The sequence below is a fragment of the Crocuta crocuta genome, unplaced genomic scaffold (assembly GCF_008692635.1).
Source record: "Crocuta crocuta isolate KB4526 unplaced genomic scaffold, BGI_CrCroc_1.0 scaffold44, whole genome shotgun sequence".
NCBI lineage: Eukaryota > Metazoa > Chordata > Mammalia > Carnivora > Hyaenidae > Crocuta > Crocuta crocuta.
The window spans coordinates 5,287,551-5,307,037 of record NW_027530179.1 but is presented as its reverse complement, the minus strand read 5'-3'; the positions used below and the strand labels follow the sequence as shown (position 1 = coordinate 5,307,037).

Sequence of the window (19,487 nt, the reverse complement as noted above, 5' to 3'; positions counted from 1 at the left end):
TGTTGTAGCCTCCTTCCCAGCATGGGGGCTTTCTCTGGGTCTGGCTCCTTGGAAGGGGCAGAGAATCTTCCCTAGAGGTTCTCTCCACAGCAGGCCCCCCGGTTATCTGAGGGGTTGTTTTTTATTCTGAGGTGAAGTCGTCTGGCAGGAGTGCCCTTGAGTGGGAATCGGGACGGTTATAAACTTGGCATGGGCCTCACCACTTCTGTCTCCCTGTGTTTCTCCCCTTCACTCTTCTGTTATCTGTGGCTGCGAAGAGTGTAAATGTACCTGATTTCTCAAGCTCTGTTTCAATGCAGAGAGCGTCCTGGTTTCTGGAACTTTGAGTTTCCTCGGATTTTCGCTGCTCTGTGTTTTGAAATCAAGCCAGACCCAGCTGGTGTCTTTTGGTCTTATTTGTGGGTGAGGATTCTGAAGGTAGCCTGTCAACGGCCATGCATTCATTCTTCCCAGTCTAGGGAAGAGGTCAGAGCCTACAGGAAGTTGTCTTCTCTTCTGGATGGTTATCTCCCCCTCTGTGGTCAGGCCTTAGCCTTTGGAGCTCCTGAGCTATTGTCAGAGTAACACAGGGAGCCCAAGGAGTTGGCAGTTGGGAATGATTAACCGGAGCTTGGGAGAAGGGCCAGGCCCGTAAGTGGCACCAGGGTGGTCGCTGTTCTCCTCTGTCCTGAGTCATCTCATCATCTGCAGGGCTTTCCTGACAGAAGGGGAATCCTGCTTTTTCTCGCCAACATGCTGCCCTTCTCCGTAAGCACAGACAGTGTTTCCTGATACATTTGCTGTAGCTTTCCTCTCCTGCTGCTGCATGGGTCACATCTTGTGGGGTTCGGGGACTCCAGTACTATAGCTCCGTCTTCCCTGACATCTCTAAGCCAAGGAGTGTCACTTCCCCTCGGGTGGTTCTGGAGGCTTCAGGAAGGGTGTTTTCTGCTGTTTCCTGGACTTGGCTGTGATGGGAACACTAGCCTCTCTGGGCATTGCTTGTTCTGAGCAGGTGGAATAGTCGCTGTTGGAGTCCAAGGAGCCCGGCTGCGGCATAGCCTTTATCCTTGCTCTGTGGGTTTCTCTGGGGCCGGCTCCCTGAGAAGCGCCATCCCCCCGGTCCTTTCAGAAACTGAAAGGTGGCAGCGTGCCACCCCTTGCCTTGGCTGGCCCAGCTCTGGGCCCGGTCATACACTGCCCCATTGTACTGTGCGTTCGATGCAGCTCTTGTTGCAGCCTCTGACCCCTGGGCCAGTTCTGTCTTGGCCCCTTTCCTCAGAGCCTGTGGGACGTGGTGGGGTGGACTGTGCTGGCACAGGCACGGGATGGGCGGCAGCTGCAGCTGTGGCTGGCTTTGTCCTGACACCCCATCTTTCGGAGCTGGGCAGCCTGGCAGCCGTGTCCGGGGAAGAGGCAAGACGGAAGCTCCCCCTACGCCCACCCCTGCAGTAGTGCCCCCTTCCACCAGAGCTCTCGTCTCTTTCTGTTGACCAACCAGAGAGCCCTCTTACCTGGGGTCAGCAGCTAGGACTCCCTGGTTGGCAGAGGGCAGGGTGCACTCCCAGCTGGCATGGTTTTTGGATGGGAGAAAGTCCCTGGGGCTCCAGTGGTAAGTCAGCAGGAGCCTCCCCTGTCGGAGGAAGAGTGCAGTGTGTCCCCTCCGGCATCTCGCAGCTGGGCATCCTTTTGCTCTCTCTTTGCAGCTCCGGAGTTGGGCTGCTCTCAACCAAGCTGTCTGTTTATATGGAGTGCCTGGAAGGCGTCTGCCATGAGTCTGTCGCTAACCGTGCTAACCAGGAGAGCTGGCTGGTTGGGGAGAAGACACTTAACCCTGTGAGTCTGATCTGGGCCAGCTAACCTGCCCTGGGCGTACCACCAGCAGCGCCTCTCACCCCTCCTCCCCCTAGCCTGGGTGCCTCCTCCCCTTAGCTTACCTCATGCCACCTCCTCTGCTCTCTTGTCCTTACTGCTGGGTTCCCTCCATCTTCCCAAGTCTCCTTGCCATAGGTGGGGACGTGCTCCCTCTAAGGCCAGAAGAGGGGGCTTTCCTATGCACAGACACCTGCCAGCCTGCTGCTGGCCCCTGCGCACCTCACGCTCCCCTCAGTCACCACCGCACTGCCCAGGTCTCCCTTAAAACAGAATTGGTTAGAGTTTCTGTTCAATCTGCTTTAAGCATTATGGAATTTGAGAACATTGCGCTGTTACCACGCTGTTTGCACACCTCAGAGCTAGGTGGCGCTAGAGTGGGAGGGGAATTTTCTTCTCCACTGGATAGTTGCTTCCCTTTGTCAAACGGGGAAGAATGAATGGTGTCCCTGTTATTCTCACCCCAGGATAATAATTTAGGGCCAGTTGCAAGGTTCTCCTCAAAGTTGGGGTGTTGAGGAAAACCGCAGCCTGGCTGCAAGAAATTCCCTGGGCAGAGAGTGAAGCTACTTAGGCCTAAAAGCTGGAGCCCAGAACCAGGTACCCACCTGAGATAGAGCTCATGGTGCCCGTTGCTCCGGCAGGTGGAGTGGGTGGAGTCAGGCTCCCCACCACCTTTCACATGTCGAGCTTCAGGTGGACTTTAACCGAGAAGAGCTGCAAGGGCACCTCAGCTACGACAGGCGGGCCCTGGCTTTGGACTCCGCAGTGGGCTTGGGACTGGGAGAAGCCTTGGCCTCAGACTGGGAGGCTGGTGAACAGCTTGCCGTGGAGAAGCTCCCAGCAGACTGCCTTCCAGGTTTGGAAAGAAGGGCGCTCTGGGGATAGCAGGGAGGCCGAGTGCTCGGGGCTCCCTGGTGTTCTGCACAGGGAGCTCCTTAGCCTCTCTGGCTGCAGCCTCTGGAGGCAGAGCAGTAGGGGTAGACCGAGTGGGGGAACTTGGGATCCGAGGACCCTCCAGGTAGGCTCTGTTCCCCTTGGGTCAGGAGGGAGAAACAGGGAGCTTCCTGCTAGTATGAGGTGGGAATGTGTAAACGTGAGAGGGTATAGGTGCTGCACAGATGTGTAGGGACCCTAAGTGGGGTGCCTGGTGGCCGGGCTGACCAGGAAAACAAAGGGTGGTTCAGGACCACCCCTTACATTGCCTTTCCTGAGGTGAGGGCTTGGGGACTTCTTATCAAGTACTGGTTGATTTGGGGGACTTTGTGGAAATCCCTTTACTTAGGGGGAGGTTGCTTGGATCATCATCAACAGTTGTCTTCAGCTCCTTTGTTCTGTCAGGTGTTTGCTCGAATGCGAGGCCAGCTGGATAGACTTGAGGTATTTGCTCAGGTGGGAGCCAGGTGAGCGCTTGCAGGTCCCCGGCACTGGTTTGGAGTCCTCAGGATTACTCTGGGGCAGAATAATTCCCCTCCATTTTGGTTTTTAAAAATCTGTCTATCAATTCCGTTTAGAGCAGGCAGAGGGCCAGGTCAGGGCCGCAGGCAGCTTGTCCCAAGAGGGTGAGGTTGTACTTGCTCAGAAGGGTGGTAGGCATGGCTGCTGGAGGGGCATCAGGGCTGGTCTGGGCACAGACTGGCATCTCTCAGCCTAGTCATCGGCCCAGAGCGGAGCCTGCCCAGGCCCCACCCCATGCTCTGCTGGCTGCTTGCCTGCCACGCGCGCAGGATTGCTGAGGGCTTTGCTCATGGACCTCAGGAACAGCTGCATGCCGGAAACTGGGGGCTGGTAGCAAGTAGGAGGGGCACCCAGGGGTCGATGTGGAGAGGGCTGAACCCAGCCAGCTTCGGTGGGATCAGCTGAGCTGGGAGACTGACAGTCAGGGTCGGGAGGGGCTGTGTTAATAGGGTGGGAGAACCCTTGTGAGCAATCTCCAGGGCCTCTGCTGGGTCACCTGGCTACTGGGCCCAGCCCTTGCAGATGGGGGTTTGTGTTTCTTGAGCCTCATTTGGATACAGACCCTGAATTTCAGGGGCTTGAGAAGCAGCCAGACTTGTATGGTGGGAGTGTGTCCTGCCCCCAGAGGCGCAGTTTCCTCCAGAGTTCAGATACTCTATATCCAGGGCTTCTAGCTAAGGACGATTCCCACAGAGGAGACTCTAGTCCCTGTGTGATCAGACATTCATGTGGTAGCCATTGAGGAGGGGCTTTAGGAAGGGCCTGTGTTTATTTTTATTACTTATTTGTGTCCTGCTGGGTTCCATGGGAATTAAGGAAGCATAAAACACAGCTGGAATGTTCTGGAAAAGGGCCAGTTTCCTTTTATTCTAAAAGCAGTAGTGATTGCTAATGAGTGATTCTCTGTTTGACTTTCTTCAGGTGAATTATGAAGAAGAGTTTTAATGTTTTTAGTGGTGATGTGTGGCCCCTCTCTGATGGTCCCTCATTTGCTTGAGTCAATGACAGCTGTGGAGAAAGGACTATTGGTAGGTTCGGAAATGGTCTGAGCCCAGATAAACTGTTGGGGCCATAATTTCTTACGGAGAGTGTGGGTGATGTGGGGAGCAGGGGAGGCGGTCGGTCTCTCTAGGGCAGGGCAAGTGAATAGGGAGGGTGGAGGGAGGTAGCAATGCAGAGCCTGGGGAGCTGGACGAGATGTCCATGGGGGCAGGCTCAAGTTTGAAAAGCCAAAGAGTCACACCCATTTTGGTTTCACTCCTTCAGCAGGGAGAAAGCTGGATGCTCGGACCTCCCTTCCTCTCCTGCACCTTTGACTTTGCCCTGGGCAGACCCGCAGAAAAGATGGCAGAAGGAAGTGAGAGGGCGTCCTTGACTCTTGGGCTTGAACCTTCTTGCCGTTGCCTACTGTGGGTGTCTGCAGAGAGTGGGAGTGAGGATATGGTTTGGAGGAAGTCAGGATTCTAAAGGTTTCTCCTTATCCTACTCCATCTCCAGCAGCAGTGACCCCTACCCGTGGTGGAAGCCCCGGGTCACATACGGGCACTTACCCATGAAAGGACGCAGGTGTGAGTCCCATCTCCTGGTTTAAAGAGTGATGCTTGGCCGATTTTTTGGTCCTTTGATTAAAGGATACCGCTCAGCCAGCGTCTGGCACACATTTCTCCGCATATCTGCCCCCGACTATACTCTCTGCTCAGCTGTTCAGTGGGTTCACAGTGCAGATTTGCTGTGCGTGCCGAGTCCCATTTCTAATGAAAGTAGACTTTGTTCTCTGGAGGCAGCTAATCGTGCCCCATGGGCTATAATCAGGGAGAAGGTATTTAACACAGGGCAGGCGGCAACAGGCGGCCAGCACTGACTGGCAGATTGCAACATGGCAATTAGGAAGCTCTCCACCCCCCTTTCCACCCCTGCGGAGCCAGGCTGAGTCTCTCTGAACGGAGTTTGAGTGAGTGAAGAATGAATGCTATGCAGGGGAGGAAGGGGGAGGCAGGGCTAGGTGGGGCGGGGGTGTGAGGAGAGCAGCTTCCCCGGTGCACAGAACCACTGCCATGGGTGTCTCCCTCCCACAGTGCCTGAGGAGCCCTGGACCACACTGGGGGTCAGCCAGGGGTTTTAACCTAGGCCTCAGCCTTTCTAGCCGCTCGGCTGTTGGTAGTACAAACCCGGCACGTGATCTGGTAGCCCTACATCCCCAGTCCTCTGCCCCCAGTTCCTTGAAGCTCATGTGGTTTGGGCTGAGGGTTGGGAGTGGGCTTCTTTTCAGTTTCTAGACTTTCCAAAAGACCATTTTCTTGGAGGTGCCCTGGAACCAGCCCAGCAGCTAGAGGCCAGGAGACCCCAAAAGGCTGCTTGCTTGCTTATCATGGCCTGTATCTCATTCCAAGTTATCTGGCTACTTCCCCTGGAGACTTCCTCTTCTTAACATGGGATTGGGAAATCCTCCTTGGGCTGAAACACTCCAAGGCAACCTGGGAATCTTTGGGTGAAGGAGACGTGACCAGTGGAGGCCGAAACCGGTAGCTGGGGCTTCCTGGCGGGGCTGCTCTGCTGTCTTGCAGCTCACCTTTTATCTTCCCCTGGCCATCAGCCTGGTGTCCAGCTGCTGCTTGCTTTGTTCTCCGGTGCACCTGGCATTGCTCTCACTCTAGGGTCTGTCCTTCTGTGCCATGCTCCCAATCAAGGACAGCGGCCTGTCAGCCCCTTTGCATTCCTGTTCAGTGATGGAATTGTTCCCCCACCCCCACCCCCGGTTGCTGCCGTGGGCCCCAACACGTACTGGTATTTATGAATGTGGGGCAGGGAGTGAGACAGAGTCTTCTTCGTGGGCTAGCGTTCGGGACACTGAAGGCTCCCTAGCAGACTGTTTCCCCCGTGGGCATTGCCTTCTACTTCCCCAGTCGGGAGTGGCTGCCTTCCTTGTAGCCCTGATGTGTATGAGAAGAGCACGCTCGTGGTGCCTAGGTGGCCCAGTTGGTTAAGTGTCCGACTTCAGCTCAGGTTATGATCTCACGGTTCGTGGAGCCCTGCTTTGGGCTCTGTGCTGACAGCTAGCTCAACCTGGAGCCTGCTTCCGATTCTGTATCTCCCTCTCTCTCTCTGACCCTCCCCTGCTCACACTGTCTCTCTCTCCCTCTCTCTCTCAGAAATAAATAAAAAAACATTAAAATAAAAAAAATAAAAAGAAAAGAGCAGGCTCTGGCCAGGAGAGAGAACTGCTTGCCATTGCTGGCACCACTCATCCTGGAGCACGGGTGTTTGTGGTACTCCCTGTCTCCCTGCCAGGCCACTTCCACGCTGTCTGTCCCTGCAGCAAGCCGGGTTATCCAGCCAGGAAAGCCCTGGGAGTATGTGCTGTGGGGCCAGGAATGGGGACTTGAGGTCAAGATGAGGCAGGATGTGTGACAAGTAGAGCTAGGGCCGTGGGCTGTGGAGTAAAGGCCTTTCTCCTTCCAGGAAAGATCCCCAGAGCACTGTCAGTTTGCTTCCTGCCCGCGCCACCTGCCACCCAGTCAGGTGTCCTGGTCCTAGAGGCCAGTGTGGGTATTGGTATGATTAGGGCTAAGGAAGGAAAGGAGAGGCTGAGAATGGAGGGGGTCCACAGCATGGCCTGCAGCTGTGGGGTGCAGATGGGGAAGGGAGCAGGCCCAACTCTGGAGTCTCCCTCCCTGGATTTCGCAGAGGTTCTTGGCTACCTGTATCTCTTACTCTGTGTCTCTCGCTGTCCCCTTTTCTAACTCATGTACCCCACACTGACACTGCCTGAGTATCAGTACCCAGGTATCCAGGATGGCTTGGGACCTTCTGGGCCTCTCCCTCAGGCCATAGGAGCTCCCACCCTGGGGCCCTCAGGAGGGTAGCCCCGGGGAACCTGCGGGGGTGTCTTGTTTGCTCCCCCACACCCCAGGAAAGTGCTGTCCTTTTGGGCCCGCCCGGATTCCTGTGCAGGGAGTCAGCCCGACACAGCAGGCTGCTTGTGCCCTGTGGGGACATGTCCGCCTCACCATCAAAGGGGCGGAGGTTGGCGGCTCGTGCCTGCTGCCATGCCCCAGCTCCCCCCAGAACCCCAGCCAGAGACCAGGCTGCCCAGACAGAGGAGGGTGGCCACTCCTGCTGCCCCGCCCTCCCTACCCCCTCACTGTTCTTCCTGCCTCAGGCTCTGTTGGAATGTGACAGGAGTCGGGGCCAGGGCATGTCCCGACAGCAGAACACACGCTTTAGCCCGCAAGGCTTCCCTCAGCCCCCAGCTCTATTTATGTGGATGGTGGCGGGAAGATTGTTATGCCCAGAAGGCCACCTGAGGTTACTGCCTCTGTTGGTCCCTGTGGTGGCTGCTGCCCCCGTGCTGCGGCCCTGCTTATTACAGGTGGGGGAAGGGCTCGGCACGCCCATGACCCTGGACGGGGCCTCACGTGTTGCTCAGTCTAGCCACCTCTGTGTGGAAGAGAAACCAGTGACCGAAGTACCATAGCCTGGAGTCCAGTGTCTCAGCTCCACAGAGATTCTCAGCCTGGGTGCTGCCAACACTGTGTGCTGAGATTTCTTCATCATGGGGTGGGGGTGGGGGGGCTGTCCTTTGTGTTACAGGATGTTTAGCGGCATCCCTGGCCTCTACCCACTAGATGCCAGTTAGCGCCCCCACCATTGTGACAGCCATTCAGACATTGCCAGGTATATGGGAGGAGCGGGTGAATGAGGGGGTGGGGGACACCAAAATCTCCTTGTTGAGATGGCTCAATCATTGCTCTAATTCAGAATTCTAATTAGATTCTAATTCTAGTCATTGCTTCTTTTTCAGAATTTTCTCCTGCGCCTCCCCTCCTTTGTTGCAAAGTCTGTTTACCATCATTACACACAGAAGCAGTCTTTGGGCTCCTGGGAAAGTGCTAGGAACTTTCCCCTGCACCTTCTTGGTTTCTGCTAGGCTTTTTCCTGGTGTTCTCTTCTGCAAGCCATGCTTCCCAATTCTCTTAGTTTCCAGACCCTGAGAGGCCTGAGAGATGAACAGGACAGGTGTGGGGTAGGATAGGGACAGAACAGGATCGGACCTATTCCTGAATCAGGCATGTGGCAAGCTGAGACCACGAACACATACAAGACACATAATGTGTCTTGTGTGGGCCTGTGACCGTGCTTTCACGGAGAAAGGAGCCCCGTGCTTCCAGTCCTCTCCTGCTTCCTCTGCTTTTTCTAATGCTCCTGGTCCATGCCTTTTCTGCCTGGCTCTCCCTGGGGGCCTTCCAGGTCCGGGACTAGGTAGGTCAGCCTGTGGCCCTGACAGACACGCGGCTGACACCTGGTTTCCACTTTCTTCTCTTCTCCGGTTTCAGGAGCTGTTGGCTAGAGGAAGTGGAGGGGCCGTGGGATGCGGAGAGCTGAGGGCTAACTCTGGGACAACGGAACAGAGAGAGCTGCCGACCGTCAGACGGTATGTCCCTGTGAGACCTGCCCTCCCCCCCACCCCCCGGTCCCAGGGCTCCCTTCCTGGGAGGCTGGGAGGTGAGGGACAGACAGGTGGCCTCTCTCTTGGTGGGGGCTGGTGAAAAGAGAATGGTGGAGGCCAGAGAGGATTGGCCTTCAGGGCTCTCAAGCTTGGAGACCCCACTGAGGAGACTGGGTTGGGGAGCATCCTCAAATCCTTACTTTCTTGTTACTGGTGTTTTGTTTTGTTTTGTTTTGTTTTGCTTTGTTTTGTTTTGTTTTGTTGAGCTAACACGAACATTTCCTAAGTGCCAGGTAACTATAAAAAACGTAGTGGCTTATATAATCTTCACAGAAGGTCTGTGAATATGCTGCTCTCCTCATCCCCAATTTAGAGTTGGGGAAACCGATTCATAGGGAACAGTTTTTCCCTCTGAGGCATTTTTATAAGCCCACTAAGGTGAGCCGTGGGCCACTCGTAGATATACCATCCCACTCCTAGACCAGAATCCACTCGTCCTATGCCCAGAACCTAAGCCCTGCCTTTCCCACCCACCTGGTGCGTTGGGCCCTTGTCCCCTCCAGCACTCCCCTGACCCTTGGACACTGAGATACCAAAGTCCAGGTTTCTGTTGATCCCCATAATGGCCCAGTCCTGTCTGCCTGCCTGGTGGCTCCTGCATACATCCCCTTCACTGTCCTTTTTTTCCTCAGTCCAGAGGCCTCTTGCTCATGTCTGAGCCTCCTACTTCCTTGCTTCCCCTCAGCAGGTTGAGAAGCCCTCACCTCCCAGAATGACCAGCGCAGCCCCTGCTAAGAAACCATACCGTAAGGCCCCACCTGAGCATCGTGAGTTGCGGCTGGAGGTTCCTGGATCCCAGCTGGAGCAGGAGGTCAGAAGATGCAGGCCCGGAGGCTACATGTCTGAGTGACTTCTCCCGCCTGACGGGATTTTGGTCCCCCGAGTTGGGGTGTGGGTGTGGCACTGCTGATACCCATTTGGGGTCTCCTAGCTGCAGCACTGCTGGTGGGGGCAATGTAGGCCCCTATAAGGGGACAACTGTGAGTACATATCCCCATGTCAGGGAACCCAGAGTCTCTGTGCCTCAGCAGAAGCGATCCCAGGCAGTATCATTCTTCCTGCCAGAGGCAGCCCACCGGACTGAGGGGTCCTGACTCGCCGGAGGCTGGGACTCTGTGGAGGAGGTTGTGCTCTGGCTTCTTCCCCACAGACCAGCTGTTCTTTGCTGTCCCCGGAAGTCCCGGCCCTTCCTCCAGCTTTGCCTTGTTCGGCTAACATTTGTTAAATACATGCTCCCAGCCAGGAACTGTGTTAGGTTCTTGGGAGGCTTTCTTCAGGCAACTGCAAAACATTCTCCAAATAGGTCGTCCTCCCTCATTCAGCTTAGTCTCAGGAGGAATGGGAGCCTGCAGTTTATGTACCTTGCTACTGTGTTTCCTCCCTGTCACACCACATGGAGCACATTCACAGTACTTGAGAGATATCATACATGCATACATCAGGCATACCATGACCCACTTTGGTCAGATTCAGGGCAGGAATGCTGTGACTTGCCTGTTTTCAGTTCAGGGAACACTAAATAAAAAGGCCAGGTATTGTGCTAGGTACCACCCAGGGGGCATTCCCTTGGTTTTGTGGATGAGGACCCTAAGGCTCAGCAAGGCTGTTATAAGCAGAGTATGGCAGAATAGGATCAGATCCAGGTGTCATTGGCTCCGAAGTCCATGGTCTGGGCCACCCCCTCACTTTCCTGCCTGGGATTGGCATTTGGCAGCAGTCTGCTCCATTTGGAGTGGGCTGCTTGACATTTCGCCGCTCTGTGGCTGGTTGAGCTCTGGCTCTTAGGCCATAACCAGCGTGGGGGCTTGGGGAGCACGGGGCCAGAGGTGAAATGCAGGATAAGGGTGAGACTCTTTACTCCTCCCAGTCAGGCCTGGCCCAGAGGCTATCCTTCACCCATGTACTTGTTCCTCCAGGGCCTCTGTAAGGGCCTGATTCTGCCCCATCTTCCCCCAGGGGCCAGGAGGGCTTTGCTATTGCTCAGCACCCTACTGTAGCTTGCCCGACTAATTCACTTCTCTGGAAGGTCTCCGCCATGCCTGCAGGGCCCACTGGGAGCCCAGTGAACAGCCGACAGACTCTGTCTATACCTGGGAGATATGGCAGGGGTACCAAGACTCATTTGCAACCTGCTCTAGAATTATAAGGGGGGGCTGGAAGTGGTGTGGGTAAGGGTAAAGGTTGGAAGGGGTTCTTGAACCTTCTGGTTGGCATGGCAGAGAGTAGTCTAGGCTCGTCCGGGTGATACTGGATTGCCTCCATCTCCTCGGGGCCCACTTTTGTGAGATTGTTTGGGCTTCAGACACGGCCCTTCCCAGGTCTCTTTGGAGGGTGGGCAAGCAGGGTGAGGAAGCAGGGTGGGTCAGTGGTCTAGGGTGAGCCTCAAGCTTCTGTTCTTTTGTGCACAGGAACCCCTGACTGATGCAGAGAGGATGAAGTGAGTATCTGCTGCCCGAGAGCCTGCCCTGCTTTGCCTCAGCACTTCCCTCTTAGCTCCAGGCAAGGCTGTTGGTACAGGCGGGCTTTTCATTGGATTAGGTAGAAGTGAAGGTTGGGATGGAGCCTTTAGGGACTCTGGGAGGAGGATGGATGTGGATATTCCTTCTGGAAAGAGTTTTTGATGCATGGACTCCAAGAGAACCTGCAATCCAAGGTGCTCTGAGGGGCCTGCTCTTGCCAAAGAGCCTTGCCCCGGCCCCTGGCCCCTTGGTGCCAGCTGGCTCCCCGCAGCCCTTTCTGTCAGCCATGTGAGGCCTTTGGAGAGGAGGGCAGTGCTGGGCTGCATTTCCAGGAGATTAATAATGGAGCAGCCTGATTGTGCAGTGGGGAAACTGGAGCTGCAAGGCTTGGTGGCCGGCTGGCTTGGGCTGTAACCAGAGACAGACTGGGAACTCCACCCCTCATACAAATTCTGTCTTCTCATTCTTCTTCTGGGGTGGAGGTGGATTTTACCATCCCCTCTGCTTCCACCCCTGCCCCCAAGCCAGGCTGTGCTCTCCGGGCCAGCAGGCCTGTGGGATATGCCGCCCCAGACTCAGTCGCAAGGAGTCCCTTGTCCCCAGTTGCCTATGCTCATGTCATCCCTACTCCTTCCTACCTGAGCCCAGCCTGGGGCTCCAGGGCTGGCCCGTCTACCTCTGATGCCCCTCTGCCCTTACCCCCTCACCCTACCAGGCTCTTACAGCAGGAGAACGAGGAGCTCCGCCGGCGCCTGGCCTCGGCCACCAGGCGCACCGAGGCCCTTGAGCGCGAGCTGGAGATCGGGCAGGACTGCTTGGAGCTGGAGCTGGGCCAGAGCCGTGAAGAGCTGGACAAATTTAAGGACAAGTTCCGCAGGTGTGGAAATGAGGGGCCACAGGACACATGTCCCGTTTCCCCCTCCCCATTCATAGGATTTTAGCTGGAAGACCTCTGAGATCATCTGATTCTGATGGGGAGACTGCCGTTCTGGGAGGAGAATGACCTGCCCAAGATCCCCTATCAAGGGGGGGTTGAGGGAGCAGGCTCTGAAGAGCAGATCTTGACCCAGGGCTCTGCCTTGTGTTCCTCCACAGGCTTCAGAACAGCTACACGGCTTCCCAGAGGACCAACCAGGAGCTGGAGGACAAGCTGCACACGCTGGTAATCTGTCTGCGGTTGGGGGTGCCGTTTGGCCGGCACTGTGCTCATAGCAGAGCTGGGGGCTGGGACTTGCTGGGGGAATGCCACTGGGGCTTGGGGAGGGGGGTGGGACGGCAGCGGGGAGGGGACCGCAGTGTGCTGTGCGAGTCAGGACCGTCTTAGTGCTCACACTGTTTCTCTTCTCTCCCGTCTTCCCCTCACGCTGCCGCCGTCGCTGCCGCCCTCTCCTGTCAGGCCTCTCTTAGCCACAGCTGGATCTTTGCAGTTGCGTCTGAGTTTGTGTGTTTTCTCCCTTGCCCTGGCTTCCTCCTCAGATGAGCTCTGGGGTTGCCGGGGCCCGGCCCTGTCTCTCTGCCCACTGCTTTCCTCTTCCTTACATGAGGCCCATTCGGTACAGTGCCTCCTCCTTGGCTCTGGCAGAGGTACCGGTTGATGTCACCACTGAACACTCACAGCTCCGCTGCAGCAGCAACAAGCCCGAGCCATTGGTGGGGGCGGGGTGTAGATCCGTCCCTGAACTGAAGATCAGAAGGCCGCTGCCCAGCTGGCTCAACGAGATAATCTCACAGGCGCCCCCAGCTGCCTTCTAGCCCCACCCCTCCCTCTTCCTAGCTTGAGCCCGGAAGCAGCTCCACACGTAGGCTTCAGGCCCTGGGTTTGCACTTTGCACACTTACTCCTCTGTTCCGGCTGCCTCACCTCCTGTGTAGAGCCCCTTGATGGGCAGCTCTTGTCCTGGGCCCAGGTGGCAGCAGGTCATATTCAGAAATCCTCCACCCCACAGCCAGCCCGGAGAACAGGAGAGATGGCTGGTCTTCTTCTGTCTGTCCATCCGTCTGTCTACTTCGTCCGCCTTGGCTGCCCCCAGCACCTGTGGCTTCCTGTGTCTCTGGGCCGGGAGGAGGTGGAGGGGGGGAAGGCAGGCTGGAGTGTGGGCAGGGTTCACACGCTTGTGTGCCTCAGATCAAGAAGGCTGAGATGGACAGGAAGACGCTGGACTGGGAGATCGTGGAGCTGACCAACAAGCTGCTGGACGCCAAGAACACCATCAACAAGCTGGAGGAGCTCAACGTACGTGCAGTGGGGGCCCTCCCCGCCCATGCCCCTGGCTTTGCCCTGGTCCTGGCCCTGCTGCCTGGGGCGGGGCCGGCCTCTGACCCTTGCCTGTCCCTGTAGGAGCGGTACCGGCTGGACTGCAACCTGGCTGTGCAGCTTCTCAAGTGCAACAAGTCCCACTTCCGCAACCACAAGTTCGCAGATGTGAGCACCCCCCCCCAACCCCCACCAGCGCTAGCCCTGCCTTCTCAGAACTCCTCTGACTTGGGGTTTTACACCTCACTCTATCCTCCTGCCTTGACTCAGCCTCTCTGCCTTGCCCTGCCCTCGCCTGCACGGCTTCTCTCAAGCCAGTCAGCTCTGCCACTGGCCGGTGTCCTGTGTGCTGTCAAGAGCTTGTCATTGGGGCTGGGGGCTGACCCTGTTGGTATTCCTGGGACAGAGATGGAGAGAGGCACTCAATTTCGGGATCCCATGCAGGAAGGTGGGGGTGGTCAGGGCTATCGGTCATAAGAATATTGAGGGAGGATTGGCCTAGCTGATCCCTTTACCCTAACGGGCAAACTCTAGACTCCAGAGCTTCAGGCCCAAGGTCGATGGGGCCTGTAGAAGGAGTGGAGGTACTCATGAGGCTGCTGGCCGGTACAGGTCCTCAAACTTGTGTCTGGTTTGGGCGGAAGCCACTGCTGAGATGGGGGGAGATGGACATTTGAGAGCATGTGGGCCTTAGCACCAGTTCTGGGCTCAGATGCTGGCTCTGTTCATCAAAAGTTTCAAGTTCTTTCACCCCTGCAGAGCCTCGGTTTATTTGTGAAATGAGGCCATACCCCGGCATGCTGGGACACCGGGAGGTCACGGAGTGCTGGGCATGCAGTGGTGCTTGTACGTGCTGGTCATTATTTCTGCTCTGAGATTGGGGTCATTCATGTCTGTCTTTCCTTCTCCCACTCTTTTACCCCAGCTGCCCTGTGAGCTACAGGACATGGTTCGGAAACATCTGCACGGTGGTCAAGAGGCTGCCAGCCCGGGCCCTGCCGCTAGCCTGATGCCAGGGGCCGTGGTACCCACTTCAGTCATTGCCCGGGTGCTGGAGAAGCCAGAGTCTCTACTGCTTAACTCGGCCCAGTCAGGCAGTGCCGGGCGCCCCTTGGCCGAGGATGTCTTTGTGCACGTGGACATGAGTGGGGGGGGCTCGGGTGACCCAGCCAGTCCCCCGGCCCCTGGCAGTCCCACCCCACAACCCAATGGGGAATGCCGCTCCCTGGGCACTGCTGGGGGCTCCCCAGAGGAGGAGCTGCCCCTGCCAGCCTTTGAGAAACTGAGCCCCTACCCCACCCCATCCCCACCACACCCGCTGTATCCTGGCCGCAAGGTAATCGAGTTCTCTGAGGATAAGGTGCGAATCCCCCGCAACAGCCCCCTGCCCAACTGTACTTACGCCACCCGCCAGGCCATTTCCCTGAGCCTGGTGGAGGAGGGTGGTGAGCGGGCCCGCCCAGGTCCAGTGCCCAGTGGCCCTGCCTCAGCCCAGGCCTCACCCCATCATGAGTCCAGCCCTGTCCCCCCAGCACTCAGTGCCCCGGCCAGCTCTGCCAGCTCTGAGGAGGACCTGCTAGCCAGCTGGCAGCGGGCATTTGTGGACCGCACTCCACCTCCAGCCGCTGTGGCCCAGCGCACAGCCTTCGGACGTGATGCCCTCCCTGACTTGCAGCGCCATTTTGCCATTAGCCCCACTGACAGAGATGAGGAGGTTCTGGCACATTCTTCCCCACCTGGTGAGAGTGGTCTTTTGCTGCCAACAGAAGCTGATTCTGGCCTTCCCAGGGAGGAGGAGGAAGAGCTGAACCTGCCCGTCAGCCCTGAGGAAGAACGCCAGAGTCTGCTGCCCAGTGACAATGGCACAGATCAGGGGCCTGTCACTTCCCACACCGAGGGCAGGGCCTGGGCACTCCCCAGCTCCAGCCGTCCCCAGCGCAGCCCCAAGAGGATGGGGGTGCATCACCTTCACCGCAAGGACAGCCTGACGCAGGCCCAGGAGCAGGGCAACCTGCTCAACTAGGGCCCCTGCTCGCCCTCCTGCCCCCGCTGCTCTGCATCCTGTGCGGTGGGGTCAGGTGGGCCACACCAGGCCTTCTAGCTGCACTGCCTGTGCCGGGCACCGGCTTGTCTCATGGCTTTTCCCTTTTCTTTGTGGAATATTTATTCCCTAAGGGTAACATGCAGCTGGGGCTCAAGACCTTTCTTCCAGTCGCCCAGATTGGGCTGTTCTGGGGTGCTGAGGGGTCCATTATATCAGTGTTCATCTTCCATCCCCCTTTCATACCCACACGTTTATTTTTTGTGTTTTTTATTTTTCCTGGGTTTGGGAGGGGGACGTCGTCGGGGATTATTAACCTCTAATTTCTATTTTCTGCCTGTTTTCCTCTCCCCTCAAGTCCTCTGCACAAGCTGTTGCCTTCAAGGGGCCCTTGGGGGATGAGGGATAGGACTCACTCAGGGCTCACCTCAGCTGTGTCCATCCTCCCTCTGGAAGGGAGGAGAGGGAGGGATTCGGGGGTCAAGCTGGGCTCTAGGTGAGGCCTGGCCCCCTCCTGACCTTGGCTCTAGACTGTTACTCCCAGCTTTGGGATGTTTTCACATCAATGACTATTTTAAAATTAAAACTATTTTACTGATATGGCCTAATTTGTCTATTAATGACTTTCCTGGTGCCGTTTTTGAGCATTCCCAGTCCTAATCAAGTTCTGCTCTTTGCTAGGGAGTGTCCCCCCTGCCCCACTCTGCCTGGGATGTCCGTGGCCACAGAGCATCAGGCGGTGAGAGAAGGTGCACTTCGAGTGACATTGGCAGGGCCCCTGAGTCTCCCCTGGAGTTAGGTAGGGTCCAGCCCACCTCTGGAGGTGGGCTCTTTACCTTAGTATGATTCTTGTGGGGGCCTGTGTAAGGTATCACCCCAGAACCCCAGGTCCTAGAAGTCAGAGACCTGTTAGATAACTGGGGCCAGTGGACGCTGCCTGGAACTTGGGCTGTGGGGTGGCACCGCCCCCTAGTGTCTAATAGTTCCAATTCCTCCCCTACTGCCAGCCCCCAGGAACCACAGCCACACACCAGGTTGTAGAGTTAATAAAATCTCTTCCGAGCCAGCGGGTTGCAGCCAGAGCTGCCAAGTCCAGAGGCATTGCCTTGGGTTCAAGTGTCCCCGAGGCTGTTGCTCAGTCAGCTTCCAGAGCTTCCCACCACTGCTGGGAGCTACCAGAGCCCCAGCCACCACCACCCTCCCTCCCAGGCCCCAGGGCCTGACCCTGATATTTGGGACAAGGTGCTGGGGACATAAGGTGTAATGATGCACAGAAGCCCAGGTGGAGAGTCACATCTCGGTCTCAGCCAACAGACTGTCACCTAGTCCTGAAGTCATGAGCACCATCTGAGAGCTGGGATCTGTGGAGGGCAGAGGGGCATTCAGAACACCATTCTTTCCCCCACCAGGGACTCAAACCTGGTGAGAGACAGCCTAGGTTCCCCCCCTCCCCCCCCCAACTCTCCCTGGTCCCAGGCCTCTTCCAGATCTGGCTCTGATCACCCCTCGGGACTCTTACCGCTGGGGCATATCCAGGAGCTGCTGTTCCTCTGGTGGGCAGCAGGCTCTCGCCCTCTCTCTCGGTCCTGGGTGTCACCAGCCCCTCCCGCCACCTCCTCCTCCTCCTCTCCCTCTGAGAGGAGGTCACAGATCTGTTGCTGCAGCTCTGGGCTAATGCTGTTCTCAGCCAACACCAGGCTCCGCAAAGCTGTGGGGTAATTTTCTACCATGTCCAGCAGGGTCTGAGGTGGGGAAGAATGCGGAAGAGGAGGAACACAGTTAGGGCAGCTCCTCACACTCCCGCCTGGCCCCCCTTCGGCAGGTCCACGGACACGTGAGCTCACCAGCACCCCCACCTCCAGCCCGTACCCAGACACAAAAACTTCTCACCTGAGCTGACTGGTTGGTGAGACCGGTGCCCTCCAAGTCTAGGACCTCTAAGGTGCGGCTGGAGGCCACAGCCACAGCCAGCATCCCTGCCACGTGGTCACCTGGGGAGGCAGCACCCATGCACAGTCACCTGCAGTCATGAGCAGGCCTGCTCACCCTTCCTCCCCACAGCCTCTGCAGAGTCCTAACAACCCTAGATCCCGCCCCCAGGCCAGCAAATGCTGACATTTGGTAGGTGGCCAAGAGGGCGGCACTGTGACTGGTGAGTGAACCGATGAAGCAAGCCAGGCCCAGGGGTGGTGATGGATACTTGGATGCACCTGTTGGTCATTTGGTCCTCCACACAAGTGGCTTCTCGGCTACCTTCCAAATCCCTTCTCCTTCCCTCACGGTTACCCCCATGGTTAACATGGCAAGTATCAGCCCCCAGCTCTTGGATAGGGATGGGGTGGTGAGACTCGCAGGGGGCTTCCTTGAGCCTCACCCAGGGGGTTGTAGTCCAGATTGAGGACGCGGACCTGGGAGCTGTGGGCCACGGCGATCGCGAGGCGGCTCCAGCCCTTAGGGGTGATGCCAGGGTTGGCACTCAGCGTTAGCTCCTTCAAGCCTACGCAGAATTGCAGGGAGAAACCAGGATGGAGTGTGGCCCTCTTCAAGCCCCTGTCCTATCCTGGATCTCTGGGGTTTCCCTGGTGGCAGAGAGCCACCCTGCCCCCACCACAGAGCTCTGGGGCCATTAGAGACCCATGCCTTCCTTGCCCACTGCAGCCTGGATGCCTGAGTCTCTCTCTATTCTGCTGAGCCCCCAATCCTTCTCCTTCCTGAGAGGATTTAAACACATTCTCACTCACATTCAGAGCCTCAGCTTTGGGCCACACACCCCCTGCTCTCTGCACCTGGGTTTTTCATCAAGGCCACACCAGCCCATGCCCTCAGCAGGGCCTCTTTCTCACCTGACTTGGCTCCATCTGGGGGGAGGAGGCCACAGATGAGGTTGATGGCTTCATCACCCAGCATGCAGTCCCCCAGGTCCAGAGCCACAAGGGCAGGGTGGAGGGCCAGGGCTGGGTTCAGCAAGGCCAGCCCTGCATCTGTCAGGGGACTCCCATGTAGGCTGGTGGTGGGGGGGGGGAGACCAGAGAGCAGAGGTCACTGCAGTCATCAGCCCTATCTGTAGGGGAAGGAGCCCCTTCCCTTATGTGAGCCCTAAAGGTGAGAAGGATACCTGTCATAGCAACTGGGAGAGGCCCTGGGAAGGGAGAAAGAAAATTCTAGATTCTAAAGTAATACAGGTAGAAAGGGAATTTGGTTTCTTTTCTAGGTTAGGGATTGAGATCCAGGACAGAGGACAGAGAAGGAGTGTGTGGGTGGTGGACTGGGATCCTTCAGGGGGCAAAGGTAGGAGCAGGGGTCCAGTCCCCAGGGGAGTTCCTTTTTGAGACCTCAGGAGATGCCCCCAAGAAGTCAATGCCAGTGATTAGGTGGGGAGGTACACGTGCCCTGCCAGAAAGGGGCGGGTATCCCATCTCACTTGGGGTGGGGCTGCGGGTGCAAAGCCCGGAGGTAAGGGATGTGCCAGGAGGGTGTCGTGGAGGCCCGGGCAGAGGGATGGGGAGGTGGTGTACAGGGGTGTAAAGCCAGGCTGGTGCAGAGACAGCTACAGGAAGGTGTGTGGAGGACCAGGCGGTGGCAAAGGGCGCGTGAAGAGGGGTGCAGTTCCCCGGGACCCCCTTGCGAGGGAGCGCACTCACAAGAGGGACTGGATGGAGCGGTTGGTCCGCAGCGCCTCTGCCAGCTGCTTGATGCGGCTGGGACTGGACACGACGCCCAGGTTAAGGTTGAGCTGCGCCAGGGACGTGGCCCCGGCCAGGGCCCGGCAGATGCGGCCGAAGTCGCGGTCGCAGAGGCGGCAGCCGCGCAGTGAGAGCAGGCGCACGGCGTTGTCGCGCAGGCCGCGGCAGATGTCCCGCACCTCGGCGCCTGACAGCGGTTCCCCCGAAATCTGGATGGAGCTGGGCAGCATCGTACC

General features: G+C 57.3%; 2 protein-coding genes across 14 annotated transcripts in view; one reads left to right on the top strand and one right to left on the bottom strand.

Annotated features, from left to right (window-relative positions):
* The window catches only part of TJAP1 (tight junction associated protein 1), a 24,083-nt gene extending 7,917 nt beyond the window's left edge, over positions 1 to 16,166 (top strand). For 3 of the 13 annotated variants that reach the window (XM_077764900.1, XM_077764905.1, XM_077764901.1), the window contains 11 exons: positions 1,686 to 1,815; positions 4,231 to 4,337; positions 8,643 to 8,740; positions 9,501 to 9,626; positions 11,224 to 11,252; positions 11,990 to 12,151; positions 12,370 to 12,436; positions 12,671 to 12,700; positions 13,399 to 13,506; positions 13,612 to 13,695; positions 14,453 to 16,166. In XM_077764900.1, the coding sequence (XP_077621026.1) occupies positions 9,528 to 9,626; positions 11,224 to 11,252; positions 11,990 to 12,151; positions 12,370 to 12,436; positions 12,671 to 12,700; positions 13,399 to 13,506; positions 13,612 to 13,695; positions 14,453 to 15,550 (1,677 nt within the window). In that variant the 5' untranslated portion in view covers positions 1,686 to 1,815; positions 4,231 to 4,337; positions 8,643 to 8,740; positions 9,501 to 9,527 and the 3' untranslated portion in view covers positions 15,551 to 16,166. Of the gene's footprint in view, positions 1 to 582; positions 631 to 1,685; positions 1,816 to 2,501; positions 2,711 to 4,230; positions 4,338 to 4,575; positions 4,667 to 4,702; positions 4,719 to 7,899; positions 7,984 to 8,642; positions 8,741 to 9,500; positions 9,627 to 11,223; positions 11,253 to 11,989; positions 12,152 to 12,369; positions 12,437 to 12,670; positions 12,701 to 13,398; positions 13,507 to 13,611; positions 13,696 to 14,452 lie in introns of those variants that run through there. The other 10 variants (XM_077764904.1, XM_077764903.1, XM_077764907.1 and 7 more) reach the window with 10 other exon arrangements.
* Positions 16,167 to 16,603: 437 nt separating this feature from the next.
* Positions 16,604 to 19,481, bottom strand: LRRC73 (leucine rich repeat containing 73). The gene is made up of 6 exons (XM_077764913.1): positions 19,210 to 19,481; positions 18,412 to 18,572; positions 17,943 to 18,065; positions 17,464 to 17,559; positions 17,088 to 17,315; positions 16,604 to 16,929 (listed from the first exon to the last, which is right to left on the bottom strand). The coding sequence occupies exons 1-6, from the start codon at positions 19,479 to 19,481 to the stop codon at positions 16,859 to 16,861; spliced, it is 951 nt and encodes a 316-aa protein (XP_077621039.1). The 3' UTR covers positions 16,604 to 16,858.
* Positions 19,482 to 19,487: the final 6 nt, after the last annotated feature.